The following is an 18445-nucleotide window of genomic DNA, read 5'->3' on the forward strand; positions in this document are numbered from 1 at the left end:
TCCAGGAAGGTAAGTCCTGACAGCATGACTCTCTGAAAGGGTTACCGTGACCCCGGTATACGAAGGCCATAGGAAGGAATAGGCCGGGTTTTAGTCAGTAGAAGTCTGACACTCCCTTCCGCTTAACCCAAAGCGGTAGGAGTCATGTGATAATTTCCCATCCGAAAAGACGGTAAGTCTTGGATTGCGGGTTCGACAAATACATTTTAGATTTTTAATGTGAAAAAATCATCGACTGATCTATAGTATCATATAAGATCAAAAACTACGAGAATAGTCCCCTGAGTAAGCAGATATCAATAGGGGCTCCCTCGCCATCATCAAATAAGGCTCTTTTTGAACATACAAAAAAAATCCCTATTATTATTTTCTCTTACTTTCTAAAAACTCACAAACAACCCTATTTTTTCTTACATTCATTATAAGGGATTCCCCCTCCTTCTCTGAGGAGTTCCTCACACTTAACTTACCACCCCCCAAATAAATAAAACACTCCAATACAAACAGATTACATTTATTATGATAAGTATGTACACGTCTGTCGGTACATGATCAGGGCGTGACGCGTTTGGGGTCTCGCGGGAACATGGACGTCTTGCGGATGTTGTCTAGACCCAGGTACAGCATCACTACACGCTCCATGCCTATACCGCCGCCTGGGAATACACAACAAGGTATTATAATGAAAAATATATGATTACTGAAAGAACACGAAGGAGAATAGTAAAAATCGTAAAAATCACCCAACAAATGTGTCGCCGTAGATATCGTTACTTAACCTCATTTTTTATTATTTGTCATAACAGCTTTCATATATAGAAATTTGCAACTGTTTAACTATCACTGTTCTTGAGATGCAGCCTGGTCATAGACGGAGAGACGACTACACTAAATCTAAAAAGAATCAATTATTACCTGCGTGTGGAGGACATCCCAGTCTGAAAGATTCTTAACATCAAACTTACTAATATGATAAAATATATATCTTAGACTCTATCAATATTCATATGAATGTAGTTTGACATCATCAGAAGAAGGGCAGAATCGAGAAAAACAAGTTTTACTCTAGCTGAGCCTTGTTTCGCCACCAGTTTCAGCCCCGATCCCAAAAAATGTTCACTTTACCAAATATTCTTATTTACTTTGAAAACAACCTACTAATGTCATCTTTCACATTCTAGATGCCAGAACTAAGTACATCGCACAGCAAAGAGGGCACATTCTGCCAGTGCGTGCTACAACTGATGGGGCTCGCGACTGGCATTGGCATAATGCTGGTCATTGCTCTCTACGAGCAGGACCTCAAGAACTTATTCGGTTAACGTGTTGAAGTGACAAAATCCGTGCTGATGACAAAAATCCGTGCTAATGTGACCAAAATCCGTGATCCGTGCAAAATGTGAAATGATCCGCTGAGGATAATGTACAGTGCCAAGGACTGGCTTGATTCCTAAGTGTTGTTATAAGTTAAACTATGCGTAGGGGCTAACACAGCCTTGTACAGTTGATACGAGAGAGAAAAATTGAGATATTCTTCAAAAATGTAATTCGTGTGTGAATCTTGTAGTTTACTTATTTGGTGCTAGTTTTCGCCGTATTTGTATGGTAAATGGTATCACTAAGACAATTTTCATTCAATAGTACTTAACAGAAAGAGTGTTTATTTGTGTTGCGCCAATCTTTGAAACTACCTGTCCGTTTTGATATATTTTTGTATTTGATGACACCCAGACACGGAACAAATGATCATGCTCATCAACAAACATTTGTCCTGGGTGGGGATCGAACCCACGACCTCTATAGCAGTCAGGGTCACTAACCACTAGACCAACAGGCCATTTAAACCAAAATTTGATCATTAGTGATACCAAATACCTTAACAATGCTTCAAAAAAGCATTATTATCCATTTTCCTATATTTTAGTTCTCAAAATAACATTGACTGTAAAAAACTTCAAACAAATTCTTTCTTCAATAATTTTGTGAATAGACAATTAAAATGTATGTAAAAATGTAATTTCTCTAAAATATATAATTATGTACTTATAAATGAAAGAATTGTGATAACAATACTACATATTCAATTTGTTGCTCGAATATTTAATTTTTTATTAATAAATGTATGTAGATTGTCACTTTAAAATATACTATAGGATGTGGTCAATTTAGGTCTTTATTTAGTATGTACTTATTAAATATAATATATGTATAGTATAGTTTTAAAACAAAATTTTCCTTTGCGTTTTTATTTTTCCCTTCCGTGTTGAGATATCATGCGTTGAGTTTCTGAATGACTGAATATTAAAGAAATTGGTAGATGTCTGAATAAATTTTGAATTTTGAGTTTTGTGCTCGGCCAATCAAAAATAAGATCAGCTGATTAAATAACGACTAAATACATATAATTAGATCTTTAGAACTTGGTAATAATGTATATTCAATGTAAAAATGGTTACTTAAACAAGAATTATGTAAAATGTAAGAAATAAATTGAATATGGTATATTGAAAGAACTTGAAATAAAATTGTCAAGCGCAATGATTTGAATGTTTTCCGTCGTTTTTTTATTTTACCTATGTTATAGCCATTTGGCCACATCCTTAAAAATATGTGTATTTGAAAACCGATTCCAAAAACAGAATCTTCTTTTCTGCTGTCGGTTAAAATTGTTGCATAAGATACCATATCAATAAAAATATATGAAGATATGAAACTTCGTAATAATTGTTGATTTAAAAATTGTATGACACATATGGAAAAATTTCTTTGACTGACAATAATTATAAAACATTTTGCAAATAATTCCGTTATGAAAGATTTAGTGACGATTAAAGAAAGAAATGACAACTACTGTGACTTTAAATAAATCATTACAGAGTTTTCTATTCTTATTTGATTCTAATAAGCATCCTCAAATTGTACTAGAAAATCTTGCTGGGACAGAAATTGAACAAGTCTTGAAAATCTAAAAACTTCTTTAAGTAACAGTCAAAGAGATGACAATATTACTTTAGAATGTGTTGCTACGCCCCATACATTAGAAACAAGAATTCTATCAAATGCAATTTGTAGTTACTTACCTCAACTAAACTTTGGGAAACATTAACGAATATAATTTCCATAAAAAGCAGCCGTTTTATGGATTGAATAATTTTATACTTATTGTCAGTCAAATTACGACTCTGTGTTAATGTTAATAAGAATCAAATTTAATATGACTGTCATAAAGCAAGTTCTGTAGACGAGTCACATTACTCCTCTCGCTGACGCTGACGAATCACTCAAATGTATTGAATAGACAAGTCAAAGTCACGTCACTTGTCGAAGAGGAATGTCATTCCGTACATTTGAATTTATATTTTCTACTGTAAATATATAAATATGACATTTGTAACCGAAGCTATCCTATGTGCTTTAATTAGATTTGAAATATACAATTGTACCGTAATAATTATTATGTACACGAAAAGATTATTGTAAAAAACTATACTACAGAACTATAAGCAGATATATATATATTATATATGCGAACAACATCACATACATTGTTCTGAACCCAAAGTAAGTTGCTAAAGCACTTGTGTTATGGAATTCAGATATAACGAAGGTACCACAAACACCCAGACCCAAAACAATGTAGAAATGTGAATTTTTACATTGTCCCGACCGGGGATTGAACCCGGGACCTCAGAGCTAGCGACACCTGGAAAGCGGTGCGTACGCCACGACCACGGAGGTTGTCTAACTAGTTTTTCAGTTAGCCTCATTGTACATTCGAAAACGACATTTAAGACGAGTTGCAACGTGTGGCTTCATCAAGATATCGAATTAAGAGGCTATCTATATGTTTGCAAAATTCGCGATATGCTATAGTCCAAACCGTTCATAACTAATTTAGTTATTATTAATTATTACGGTACAATTGACGAAAAATAGATTTTGTAACTTCACTTTTTCTATAAATGGTGAAAGGTGAGCAAACAATATTCTATAATAATTAATTCTTGTTTTGACAATAAATTAATAACTAATTAGTCAAGACACGAAACAACAATTCTGTTCCTATACTGAACTTATAAATGTAATTTTATCTGACTCCAGATGTTGGCAAAATGCAAATCTTTGTTCCAAGATTCAATATTAAAAAGTGAAAATGTTATAAAAAGTTTAAAAAATTTAGTGGTGTTACATATATTTCAGAAAGGCAATTGATGTCGAATAACGTGCAATGATTGCTGCCAATTGCAAAAGGTCTTGCAGAATTTTTGAATCGCAAATTGTCAATATTGCCACCAATATTGGGTTTACTATTTGAATATTGGGCCAACATGTGGAGTCGGTATTCAAGTGTAAAAATCAAATGTTAATTTGTTTCGGAAACAAATAAACGTTTTTATATTCATGTAAATAGAACGATTCCTAGACGCTAACAATATTGTATTGCTTCAAACATTTTTTTGTATTTAAACCAAAAGCGGAAATAAACTGAAATTCATAAAATAAACTAGGACACAAACCTAATTTAAAAAAATGTTCTAAATGCATTTCGTTTTTCTATATAAAAATCTGTTACATTGATATTTTTTAAATAAATAAGTTGCTTTTGTCGATTTTGTGATGTGCTGCCGAGTTTATCGAGTCGATAAATACCGATTTGGGTACAACACTAGCTATCGTTTCATTACATCGATTTGGTGCAGCACTAGTTATCGATATCGGTATTTATCGATGTCCTTAGTGACGTTATAATTGAGGCTAACTTATTTGAATTAATATGGACCATTAAAGCGTGTGTTTTTATTAATATTTGTTCATGAATTGCTTTGAAAGTCTATTAATTATTGTCCAAATCATATATCCCATTTGTTTATAAGATTTCAATGTTTGCTGGTTATGTACTTATTATTAATTATCATCAAGAACAGTGCTTTATTTTTGGTGCTGAACTGGGCCTAACTTAAAATTTGATTAAAAAAAAACGCAAATTATTTTTAATTGAACAAAGAACGTACTTACTCTGTACTTAAATTTTACGATTATATTAAAACTAGTGCCTTCTACTAAAACCTACTTAAATTACAATTTGAACAACTTTCGACAACAAACTCAAAAAATATTATTTCACATTTTAAAGCCACTATTTTGTTTAAAGCATAATCGTACATCGTGTTTATAAATTCATGCGTATCATAAGTTTTACATGTCTTTCTTGAGATCGCTGAAGTCGACATTTTCTATCTGACTACCCTGAGAAGAAAGATCGAAAGAAATTCAGGTGAAAAAGCAATTCTTGAACAAATATTAAGAAATGACTAAACAATATTATATAACGCAAATGTAAGTAAATAGATACTTAAGTTATTTTTAAGCGATTTTGATTTTAATGGTGTTTGAAAATCATGTTGAGATGTGTGGATTGTTATTGCAAACTGAGGGTAGTTTCGAAGTTATCTGTACCTACCCTCACTTTGTGGTAACTTGGTGACTTGTAAAAATGTGATGCGACGCGCTAGATGTGTGATAATAATGAAAATTGGACATACTTTACTATATATTGTAATAAAATATAATTCAAATTCATAATTTTTAATCTGTTTTTATTTTATTCAACTCTGCCCAGTTCTCGTTTAGGCTGTGCTTGCAGTTATTAGCGTCATTGTAAGTCTATCGCGAACCCGCAATCCATGAAGGTAAGTCCTGACAGCAGGACTCTGAAAGGGTTACCGTGACCCCGATATACGAAGGCCATAGGAAGGAATAGGCCGGGTTTTAGTCAGTAGAAGTCTGACACTCCCTTCCGCTTAACTCAAAGCGGTAGGAGTCATGTGATAATTTCCTATCCGAAAAGACGGTAAATGTTGGATTGCGGGTTCGACAAATACATTTTAGATTTTTAATGTGAAAAAATCATCGACTGATCTATAGTATCATATAAGATCAAAAACTACGAGAATAGTCCCCTGAGTAAGCAGATATCAATAGGGGCTCCCTCGCCATCATCAAATAAGGCTCTTTTTGAACATACAAAAAAAATCCCTATTATTATTTTCTCTTACTTTCTAAAAACTCACAAACAACCCTATTTTTTCTTACATTCATTATAAGGGATTCCCCCTCCTTCTCTGAGGAGTTCCTCACACTTAACTTACCACCCCCCAAATAAATGAAACACTCCAATACAAACAGATTACATTTATTATGATAAGTATCTACACGTCTGTCGGTACATGATCAGGGCGTGACGCGTTTGGGGTCTCGCGGGAACATGGACGTCTTGCGGATGTTGTCTAGACCCAGGTACAGCATCACTACACGCTCCATGCCTATCCCGCCGCCTGGGAATATACAACAAGGTATTATAATGAAAAATATATAATTACTGAAAAAACACAAAGGAGAATAGTAAAAATCGTAAAGTGCGAGTAAGACTTGCGAGCAACGAGGGACAAAAATCACCCAACCAATGTGTCGCCGTAGAGATCGTTACTTAACCTCATTTTTATTATTTGTCATAACAGCTTTCATGTATAGAAATTTGCAACTGTTTAACTATCACTGTTCTTGAGATGCAGCCTGGTCATAGACGGAGAGACGACTACACTAAATCTAAAAAGAATCAATTATTACCTGCGTGTGGAGGGCAACCCAGTCTGAAAGATTCGATGTACGCGGCTATTTTGCTGACATCTGTGAATAAAGAAATGGTTTCGTGCGTTAAAAAGCAAGTTAACGATACATAAACTATTGGTCGGTCTCAAAAAAGACTCGCACGCCAAGACAACAGACAAGTTACAAGTAACATATTAACAGTCTAGTCAAAATAGATATTCAAGGTTACATTAATTCACACCCAGCAAAAAATTTGCATGAATATTAGGTACCCTATTACACACAATTTGTCAAGTATCCACCCCACCTTTAGTTTTAGAATGTGGAATTAAAATTTAACCCGTTGTTTAATTAACTGGTAACTTACTTAAACTTAGATAAAGTCCGAAAACAAATCTGAATCAGTAATTTAGACAATAACATAGAGCAATCTATCAGAGGAAGTCTATGGAAAGGAATTAGTTATTAATCTAATTCTAAAAAATCTTTAAAAAAAAACGACTCCCGCAGTAAGGACTTTAATCCTTGTGTCGCGGTTGTTTCACAAACATTCAAGTCACATGCACAAAGACACCCAGACTCAGGACAAGCATTCGTGATCACACAAATGCTTGTCCTACGCGGGGATCGAACCCGCGACACGCACACACAATAACCAGTAATGTTTTCTCACCAATCCCATGGTGTTTGGCTCTCTCTGTGAGGAACTCAGGGTCGTGTATCCGCTGGGCGCCGCTCAATATCTCCTCGCCTCGCATAAACATGTCGTAGGAATTCGATACTTTCTGTAAATATATAAAAATAAATAATATTATTGTAAACTCCGAAACATTTTTTTTGTACGGGATTCAGTATTTTGCATTTAGTAATTCCGTCATGGGACTTGTGATAAACCGTATTTTTTACGCGATTAGTGCGTTATAACAAACAAACAAACTCTTCAGCTTTATATATTAGTATAGAGTATAGATATAGTATAGATATAACTATTGTCCAAGCATCTCACCGGGTTGTTGGGGTCGGGCATGGTGTAGAAGGGCCGCACCGCCAGTGGGTACTTGTCCAGGATATAGAAGTCGGTGTCGTACTTGGCCCTCACCAGCCTGCCCAGCAACTTCTCGTCAGGAGTCGACAGGTCATCCTCCTCGCCGACTGTTACTCCTGGAGAATAAAATATATAGAAGATAGAGTATATATAAGTATTTAAATAAGAATCCGTTACAGAGTTTTTTCTTCTTAAAAAAAAACGACTCCCGCACTAAGGAATTTAATCCTTGTCTCTTGGGTTTCACAAACATTCAAGTCACATGCACAAAGACACCCAGACTCAGGATAAGCATTCGCGGAACACACAAATACTTAATCTACGCGGGGATCGAACCCGCGACACGACGCGCACAGTGGGTTTGGCGTGGTGACCAGTGTGACCACTGGGCTATTTGTGCAGTTTCTAAGAGTAACTTATTGAGTTTCTTGTCGGTACTTCTCTATAGGAATAACATTTTAGAATTGTGCACCTAGATTCATTACTGTAACGTTTTAAAAGTGCCTGGAAAACGGCCTATTTGATATAGAAACTTTTGCTTTTGATTTACTTGCTTTATATCATTGTTATTTTTTACGAGACAACTGGAAAAACGTGGGCAGACTCTAGACTAGTAATAATAATAATATTTGTATGTTAGTTAGGTTAAATTATTTCTTAATTCTGATTCTCAAATATAACATTTTGTCACTGTTAAGTAATTTTAAGGGGGATATTTGTAAAATATTTGTAGTTGGCCGGGGGCAGAGGGCGTTGAAGCCTTCTCTCAATGCTTTTGAATTCTAACGCGAATAATATTTAAAAGTTAACTTTCCACATTTTTTTATTTTTACGACGTTTAATAAAATTTCCCAGCCATTTTTAATAATGGAATTGGGGCCCACGGATATGACTTATACTAAAATAATTTTCCTTTTCGTTAAGTATATGTTGTAAGATAATTACCAGCTTCCTTGAGCATCTGTATGGCCTGTGGGAACTCCAGCCTGAGTGGGGGCTCCAAGTACTTGAAGGGCTCCACGCGGAACTGTTGCCCAACTGCCTCTATCTCCGCTGCAAACCTGACGAGAAATGGTGTTATAGTAATAATATACTATAATTAGATCACCACGTTTAGAAAGGCAGGTTCCATAGTTCTCCGGAAAATCTAAGGTACTGGTCCATATCTATACTAATATTATAAAGCTGAAGAGTTTGTTTGTTTGAACGCGCTAATCTTAGAAACTACTGGTTCAAATTGAAAACATATTTTTGTTGAATTGACCATTCATCGAGGAAGGTTATAGGCTATATACCATCACGCTGGGACTAAAAGGAGCGAAGATACAATGGAAAATGTGAAAAAATAGGGCGGTTATAAATCATAACTTATATCTTCTAACCGCGCGGACGAAGTCGCGGGCAACAGCTAGTGTATAATAATAGTCGAATTATTTTTACACCTATTCTTGCAACAGTTCTCCCATAGGACAGTGGTGAATGATCCCTGGTAGATATACCTCATCACATTTTAGATTCAAGTTCTCAACAAAGCCTCTGCGTTTTGAAAATTCCATCTAGCTCATCGGGAAGTGCCTCAAAATCGGCTTACAAAAATCCAACCGGAACAACAAACAAACAAGAAAGTGAGTGTATAAAAACGTGGGAAAATGATAACTCACTGGTCTCTGAGTCCTTTGAACATCTCGGTGAGGCTGTCGGCGATGGTGTAGAGGACCTCGTGGTAGTGCTGCTTGAAGGACATCTCGAGGTCGAGCCCCACGAACTCCGTGAGGTGGCGGTGCGTGTTGGAGTCCTCCGCGCGGAACACCGCGCCCACTGTGAACACCTGCACAAGGGTAGAACGTACAGAGGTTAGAAAGACGTATAACTAATATTATACAAAATAAATCTATACTAATATTATAAAGCTAAAGAGTTTGTTTGTTTGAACGCGCCAATCTCAGGAACTACTGGTTCAAATTATTTCGTGTTGAATAGACCATTCATCGAGGAAGGTTTAAGGCTATATACCATCACGCTGCGAGTTATAGGAGCGAAGATAAAATGGAAAATGTAGAAAAAACAGGGAAAGTTATTTATCTTCGAGGGCTTCTCTAAATAATAAATGCGAACAACATCACATACATTGTTCTGAACCCAAAGTAAGTTGCTAAAGCACTTGTGTTATGGAATTCAGAAAAAATGAAGGTACCACAAACACCCAGCCCCGAGACAATGTAAAAAAGTGAATTTTTACATAGACACTTTGAAACCGGTGCGTACGCCACTCGACCACGGAGGTCGGTCAGCTTTAGGCGGTATGTAGTTCACAGCAGCAGCTAAAAATAAAGAAATATCAAAAACCGACTATCGATTATCAGCCAAGTATTCGGGCCTATATCTATTCTGTTAGTTAGCATACCTTATCAAAGTCAGCCGCGATGGCCATCTGCTTGTATAACTGCGGGCTCTGCGCGAGGTAGGCAGAGCTCTTGAAGTACGACACTGTGAACACGTTGGCGCCGCCTTCAGACGCGGCTGATATTATCTTAGGAGTGTGGATCTCTACGAAACCTGGGGGAAGAGAACAAAGAAGAATAAACGTTAATCATCATTGGCCTAGCCTTTAGCCCAACTATGTTAGGGTCGGCTACCAGCCTAACCGGTTTCAGCTAAGTACAGTGTTTTACAAGGAGCAACTGCCTATCTGACCTCCTCAACCCAGTTACCTGGGCAACACCATACCCCTAGTTAGGCTGGTTGTCAGACTTTCAAGCTTCTGACTACCTGTAACGAATGTCAAAGATATATAACAGCCGGGACCCACAACTGAACGTGCCTTCCGAAACACGGAGGAACTCGTTATGACAAAGATGTTCCCCCATCTACGGACCAACCGCGTCAGTAGCTTACCTAGCATACCCAACCGTACCATATCCTACGCAACCGTAGCTTAACCTGTGATCGTGACACTTATGCGGTTATAGCTAAGCCACGAGCTATAAATAATAAACGTTAATATTTTACCACTCGGCTATCCGTGCAGTCAGAATCTGAACTAACCTTTATTAGTAAGGATCTCTCTGAACAGCCTGCAGACTCCAGCTTCAATCCTGAAGATAGCTTGGTTGGCGGGAGTTCGCAGGTCCAGGATACGGTTGTCCAGGCGTGTGTCCTGGTGGACGCGGATCTTCAGAGCTTCTGGGTCCTGAAAATGTGAGGGGGAATTACTAAGTACAGTATGTATGGGAATTTAAGAGTATATATTTAATCAAATATATAAAATTCTCGTGTCCGAAATTGTCGGTGTACGAAATTGAACTCCTCCGAAACGGCTCGACCGATTCTCGTGACATTTTGTGTGCATATAAGGCAGATCTGAGAATAGCGGCTATTTATTCGTTAGAAATAATTTGTGTGGCAAAGCAACATTTGCTGCGACAGCTAGTATTAAAATTCACACAACGATATCTAGTGTCACACTAAGCGAAGTTGTATTATGAGAACTAGAAAACTGATAAACATACTCATATATTTCTAAAAACATACATAACATAGATAAATTATACCCAGACACACAAATGATCGTGCACATAACACAAATATTTGTCTGGGGTAGGAATTGAACCCACGACCTTCGGCATAGCAGTCAGAATCCTTTACTGACATAGTTGGGAAAAGGCTAGGCCGATGAGGAACCTATTGTAAATATAATTTGTGCCAGGTCCTAACTTATATAACTATAGTAAGGCCAACGAGACGAGATAAAAAAACGTAAACAAGCGGACCGTTACTGAGTTACATTGCGATAGCGAGGGATTATTATCCCTGTCCTTATCACTCGTACGCGCAGTTATGGCGTCGGTTGGTCGATGACAGCTGTCGTTATGTGTTTCGTGGTACAAGAAAGCAGTCAGTACGGCAGTTTTCAACATTTGGTCCGCCATGTTGTGAACAAGTTAATTTCTTAATTTCTGTCAAAATTCGAACTTGAGAATACTATCCCTACTAATATATTGCAGGAATAAGATTAAAGTAAGATTGCAGGAAATCACTGGCTAGGCCTCTGCACCACCTATTTAATCTCTGTCTCAAGGAATGTGTTTACCCGGAGGGTTGGAAATTGACTAGAGTAACCCCGGTCCCGAAAGGGAGGCCCGGTGCAGACGTCAGTGGATACAGACCTGTAGCGGTACTGTCTACATTTGCCAAAATTTTTGAATCGGCTTTGTCAGCGTGTATAATACCACAAGTTAGCGCTCATCTTGACGATGCCCAACATGGATTTCGCTCAGGACGCAGCACCGACTCTAACCTTCTGTCCTTTATGAACTACGCAGCACCGGTACTAGACTCTGAAGCTGGCGCACAACTAGATATTGCGTATTTTGATTTTAAAAAAGCATTTGATAGCGTAAATAATGACATCCTTCTGATGAAATTCGCGAAAGCTGGATTTACCCCACATCTACTTGAATTCTTTGCAAGTTATCTCGGTAACCGCAGGCAATACGTAGAATACAACGGCTTTGTCTCACGTCAATATCGCACTTTGTCAGGTGTTAGTCAAGGTAGTAACCTAGGCCCATTAGAATTCATTCTAATGATCAATGACCTACCGGAAGTGGTGAAAAACGCGAAGTGTTTACTTTTTGCAGATGACTTAAAGCTTTTTCTACGTATTGTTGATGAAAGTGATTGTGATCGCTTACAAAGGGACATTAATTTAATAATTGAATGGAGTAAGAAAAACAGACTGTTTTTCAATGTTGCTAAATGTAACGTTATGTCTTGTACTCGTGCCGTTTATCCTTTGCACCATCAATATAATATGGAAGAACTATTATACCACGTGTAACATCAGCACGAGATTTAGGTGTACTAGTTACTCATGATCTGAAGTTTCGGGGAACATATTGTTAATATTTGCTCCAAAGCCTTCAAAAATCTAGGCTTTATCATGAGAGAAACTAAGGACTTCAATAACTTAGCTGCTGTGAAAACTCTATACAATGCGTTAGTTAGGAGTCAACTAGAGACGAGTGCCATCATCTGGAATCCCCATGAAGTTAAATATAGTCTCATGGTGGAGAAGATGCAAAACAAGTTCACCCGATACCTATATTTGAAACAATACGGAGTGTACCCTTTTTATCCCCTTATGTATCCAACCTTATTTGTTATAGGTATGGTTGGATACTATAAGTTGGAAGTAAGGCGCGATGTAGCACTTGCAAAATATGTATTCCAGGTTTTCCGGGGCAAACTAAACAATATATCGGTATTAGCTTCTCTGAAGCTGCTTGTCCCAAACAGTAGACTAAGATTAAGTGTAAGACAACGGTTGTTTGAGGTTCCGTCAGCTCGGACAAACTTAGGTCGGCATGCTCCAATTATTAGGGCTATTAAGTTATTAAATAAGGTTGCACAAAGCCTTGATATTTTTCATTGTTCATTGGCAGAATTTATTAGCGTGACTACTGAAATAGTATGTTGTACCTCAGCATAAATATAATAAAATAATTAATGTTATTAGTATTAAGTGCATTTTTGTTTTTTTTTGTAACTAAATATTATTGATTGTTGCTGTTATTTATTTTTTAATAACTGTAAGTCGTTCAATGTTTATTCTTCAATTTTTATGTTTATTGTTAAAGGTGTATAATTTGTTCTTAATTTTCAGTTTCTGTTCTATTGTCTATTTTTAATATGTAAGCCAACATTGTCGCATTGGGTATTTACCTGTAAAGATGGTGTTGTACACGAATTAAATAAATAAATAAATAAATAAATATTATAAATGCAAAAGTCACTCTGTCTGTCTGTCTGTTACGCTTTCACGTCTAAACCACTGAAGTGATTTTAATGAAATTTGGTACAGAGATAGAGTTGACCTTGAAAAAGAACATAGGATAGTTTTTATCACAGACTTTTGAATAGTTCTCTTGGAAACGCGATATAACCGACCTCGACGCGGGCGAAAAACTTGTTTACATTGTTGATCTCGTCTCGTTGGCCCTAGCATCACGTGAGCCCCTCACATCGTTCTTCTCCGGGCGGGCGGCGTCCTCCACGAGCAGCGGCAGCTGCGCGCGCGCCGCCGACACCAGCCACAGCCGCGCCGCCGCCAGCTCCACGTCGCGGACGGTGCACGACTCTATGGGGGAGGCGGTCTTCACGACCGTCGCGTACACGTCGATGATCGATTCTTTGGTTATGCTGGGGAAGAAAAAATATGTGTATTAAATAACTACATATTTACAATATGGCAAACAATGGAAAAAAAGCAATAGACCGGAGAGAGTGGAAGAATTTACGGGAGGCCTTTGCCCTGCAGTAGGACAATAATGGCTAAACAAAAAAATCTTCTGTTCTATGAGGAGCTCATGGCTAAGCTATAACTGCACAAGTTGATCGATCACAGGCCATCGACAGACCAATCGATTGAAGCGGTTGGTCTGTCAATAGGTGACCATCTTTGTCATAACGAGTTCCTCCGTGTTTCGGAAGGCACTTTAAATTGTGGGTTCCGCCTATTATTCATACATCTTAGACAGTCTTTATGGGTAAGTCAGTCAGAAGCTTGGTTGTCTGACAACCAGTCTAACCAAGGGGTATCGTGTTGCCCAAGTAACTGGGTTGAGGAGGTCAGATAGGCAGTAGCTCCTTGTAAAACACTGGTACTTAGCTGAATCCGGTTAGACTGGGAGCCGACCACAACATAGTTAGAAAAATATATTACATTATACTATATTTCTAACTATAGTAAGGCCAACGAGACGAGATAAAGAATGTAAGATACATTATAACTCACTTGCCAGTAAACTTGACCATCTGCTTGCTGACTTGCTTCTCCTCACTCACGTTGATGAGCAGCTGGACCGTGCTGGAGCTCTGGCGCAGGACCGCGAAGCATTGCTTGCCTTTAGCGCGGGACGTCTGCAGGCGGGCTGGGGGAAGTTAACTAGTCAGGTATGGGCAGGGTGTGATCAACAGTGTATGAAGGATTGCAACGCATTGCCGTACACCGATACAAAAACGCGGATGACGTAGCACGGCGGTTCAGGTTTAGTCAGTAAAAGTCTGACACTACCACCCATTTTCTCCCCCGAGAGAGTGGGTGTCCATGACTAAGTTAGTCTTGAAATATGCGTGAAAGTCCAGGCAAGCTTTAAATGGTGACGAAATTTGGAAAAGTTACAAAAAAGATATTTTTTTTGTCTGTATTGTTAGCATCGACTGCTAGGCGGTACGTAGTTCGCCAGGACAGTTAGTAACTATACTTATAAGTATCTATTCACTCAGGTACTATCTCACCTCGCACCCACACGTTCTGCCCGTTGAGCTTGACGCCCAGATCCTTGACGTCGGTGTACACTCGGTCCCTGTTCTCTCCGGTGGACTGGATCAGCTTCAGAACTCCGTAACGACCTTCGGAGACGTCGACTTCGGGTGCATCGGCTTGTTTCTGGGATTGGCCTGATGCTGCCTAGAGTATGGAGTTGATAAAATGAAATGAAATCATTAATTCTAGATATAGGATATTTCATGACTTTTACATGTCTTTTTTGAGAATGCTGGAGTTGACATTTGCTATCAGACTACCCTGACAAGAAATGTCGAGACACTCAGAGATCGCAGTCTTTTTTATAGTCCAGATGTTTAAAAACAGTATAATAATAACAGATTCTATATCTTTGATTGCACGGATAGCGAAGTGGAAGAAAAACTCTCACAGGTGGCCAAAGGCTTTATTCCATAGAGGTTCTTTTTCCTTGTTAATTTCGAATTTTATCCTCGTGTAACGGGAATTTCCTCAAAAATTCATGTTACAGGCTCAAAGATACCCAGACTCAGATCAAGTATTTTTGGATCAATAGCTTGTCCTACGTGAGGATCGAACCTGCGACACTTATAGACAAAACCGTTGAATGAAGGGCAATTGGATTAAATTTGACAATATTGGTATTCTCCTAAGCATTCATTGTCAATTGCGAAAAGCCGAAAACACTACCTCTATCTGATATAGTTAGGTCTGAGCATTAGTGCATAGAGGGTAGTACAGAATATGTTGATGCAAGTACCTTATGCTCAGCTTTCTTCTGTTGCTTCTCTGCTGCCTTGGCGGCTTTCTTTGCCGCCTTTTTAGATGCTGCGTCACCCTCAATGGCTGCTGGTTGCTCTTCTGACACTACCATATTGTTAACTGTAAATAAATGAAGATTAAAATTACTATAAATTAGAAGAGTTAGTATACATGCCTGGTGTGAGAGATAGTTTTATGTGAGTAGCTTCTGCTGGTGAACTTAAAGTGCATTTATTAGGAAAATGTTTGACTTGTAGATTAAACTTAGAATCCAGAATTAGTAGATTTAAAATATTTTAAGAAATTTGAAAAAAAAAATTGTTTTACACATTCCTGTATCATGCCTTAACCATATCACTCAATGGTCTATGCTCCTCTAGATTTTGTCCATAACTGGAATATTTATAGAGATTTATAGACTATTTCTACTCAGTGATTGTCATGGCTGAACCAGGACCATCGTGATTTGTCCTTTACGCAATACTTCTACTGCACTACATGCAATAAATCATCTTAAAACATTTATAAACCCAGACGGCTTACGGGACTCCCCCAAATGGAAATAAAGGTTATTATCAAGTAAAAACCACATCTATACTATAAACAGACAGACTTATTTGATCATACAACAGTGACACATATTATTGATAAGGATCAAATCAAGTGTGTTAGCTTACAATTAGATTACGCCGACACACTTTAAGTTTAGATTTATTTGAAGATATTAAAAGTAGGACTCAAATAAAATAAATGGTGCCTATGTGTTTTTCAACCCTTTCTTTTACTATTATCAAAGAATATTTAGGGCTTGAAGAAAATAGTTCTTGTTATTACTCATAGTGCTGATTTTCTACTGAAATTTTAATATTAATGATGTTAATAAGTAATTACTTATTCTAAAAGAAACCTATTTGCATCAGTTCTTATAAATAAAAACTAGAACACCATGATCAATTACTTATATTCAAAGTTAATTCAACTAGTTATTTTGTTTGTTTTAGCACAAATGCAATAAAACATTTAAAAGTAGGCCAAATAACAAATCAAGAAATTATATGTAATACTCACAATTATTAAAAATTAACTTTGTAGTTCACAAGCCAAAATATAACTGTATAAGTTTAGTTCTAAAACCTAAAGTTGTGTTGAATATTTCGAAATGCGGGAAATACCCAACCGCAAAATACGAAGCTAAAGATAGCGTGTTAACTTTATTCATAGCAAATAAACTAACAGAATTGCATCATACTATAGCTAAAGACACATAAAACTGACTTAAAGTCTTAATTAACGGTGTTTAATTCATTAAAAACACAGTATTGACACAGTTATAAATATGATATCATAATGCGATAAATGCAAAGAGTTTGCGATTGTATACGAAACTCCTTGGTACGATACAGATAAATTACGTGGCTGTATACAATGTACAGTGCTGGAGGTCAAACAAACAATAAATAAGGTAAAGTTTATGTTAAAAATGCAAACTGCAGATGTAATTGTGTTATTTTAAGATTGCACTTACTTCAAGCAACCTTGCATCATAAATGCATTGAATAAAAGATCAAGATTTATGTGTAAAACTCACCGTTTAATCACTTATTTAGCTACAAACTATTATTTACACACTATGTATGAGATTTCTTTACACGTATATACAAAAGCGTGTTTTTTTAGACACCGGAGAAATATGAGGTTATCTACATAAAGTGTCAAACTGAATTGACATTTGCATGTGATGTTGCCAATGTCGCCAATGATGACTACAATGTCAGCTGGGTTGTAAAAATAAAACGTTTAGTTCCCAATGAATAAGAATTTTAACTTTAAAAGAAAAAATCATAATGGTTTCCGAAGCAACATGTTTACAAATTGAACCTTCCTAATGTTGAATACCGTAACACAAATGTTTAATAAGAATCTTATTGGAAAGACACTTTGCTTAACTGAAACTAAAGTTTGCATTTTGGTATTTTGGAAGCTTTAAAATCATTTCTTTGTATTTATTCTAAGGGGAACCTTTGTAGAAATAATTTGCACACGTCTTGGAGTATATTATTCTGCATGCTGTATCTGTGATGAATTAAAAGAAGGCCGTATGTAACAATGCAGGATAAAGACACGAACTTACGATCCTATCCGCCAAAGAAGAAGCGAACAGAAAAATAAACAAAAAGAAAGAATTATTAAGAAGGCAGACTTTGCGTCATCTTGGCATATGTCAACGTATAACCATAAAAATTCTCTAAGCATTCACATAACTTCACTTAAAAATAGTGTGATGTATAAATTTGTTGTTCAAAATGTCCATATACACATCTGGGCCTGACTTAGCGCGGACTGGGGCAGACATTTATAAATATTTAATAAACTATATTTGGTTAAAATGCCCGTGTTTACGGCTAACATACCCTGTGCTCTCAAAGTCGGCGATAGAATTGAAATCGGTGGTAAAATTAAGGAGAATGCACGCAAGTAAGCTTCACTTTGCGTGTCTACTTTGTGAGATAGGGAATGTTGTTGTTGGTGTCTCAAATGTGGTGGAGCCTTGACTGCCTGGAGTACCAAGCGGCATGACCCCTGTGCGTGACGGTCTGCGGGTTCAATCCCCGCTCGGGACAAACATTTGTCCATGTGTTCCTAGTGTAAAAAATGAAAATAAATTGACAGTTGTTCAACAATATTATTGAATCATGTTATATACAATATTAAGGATCTTAATT

General features: G+C 37.0%; 1 protein-coding gene across 2 annotated transcripts; it reads right to left on the reverse strand.

Moving 5' to 3' along the window:
- Positions 1-498: 498 nt before the first annotated feature.
- LOC113507036 (aspartate--tRNA ligase, cytoplasmic-like) lies at positions 499-17447 on the reverse strand. Of its 2 annotated transcripts, none has more exons than XM_026889892.1 (14): positions 17311-17447; positions 15721-15842; positions 14954-15125; positions 14451-14586; positions 13678-13855; positions 10700-10844; positions 10059-10210; positions 9316-9482; positions 8600-8715; positions 7616-7770; positions 7283-7394; positions 6628-6687; positions 6210-6335; positions 499-629 (listed from the first exon to the last, which is right to left on the reverse strand). In XM_026889892.1, exons 2-13 carry the CDS (start codon positions 15832-15834, stop codon positions 6232-6234), a joined length of 1611 nt encoding a protein of 536 aa, XP_026745693.1. In that variant the 5' UTR covers positions 15835-15842; positions 17311-17447; the 3' UTR covers positions 499-629; positions 6210-6231. The 2 variants fall into 2 exon arrangements, with proteins under 2 accessions (XP_026745693.1, XP_026745694.1); XM_026889893.1 differs by lacking the exon at positions 17311-17447 and adding an exon at positions 16791-16877.
- Positions 17448-18445: the final 998 nt, after the last annotated feature.

Source organism: Trichoplusia ni, unplaced genomic scaffold (genome assembly GCF_003590095.1).
Source record: "Trichoplusia ni isolate ovarian cell line Hi5 unplaced genomic scaffold, tn1 tig00000356, whole genome shotgun sequence".
Classification (NCBI taxonomy): Eukaryota; Metazoa; Arthropoda; class Insecta; order Lepidoptera; family Noctuidae; genus Trichoplusia; species Trichoplusia ni.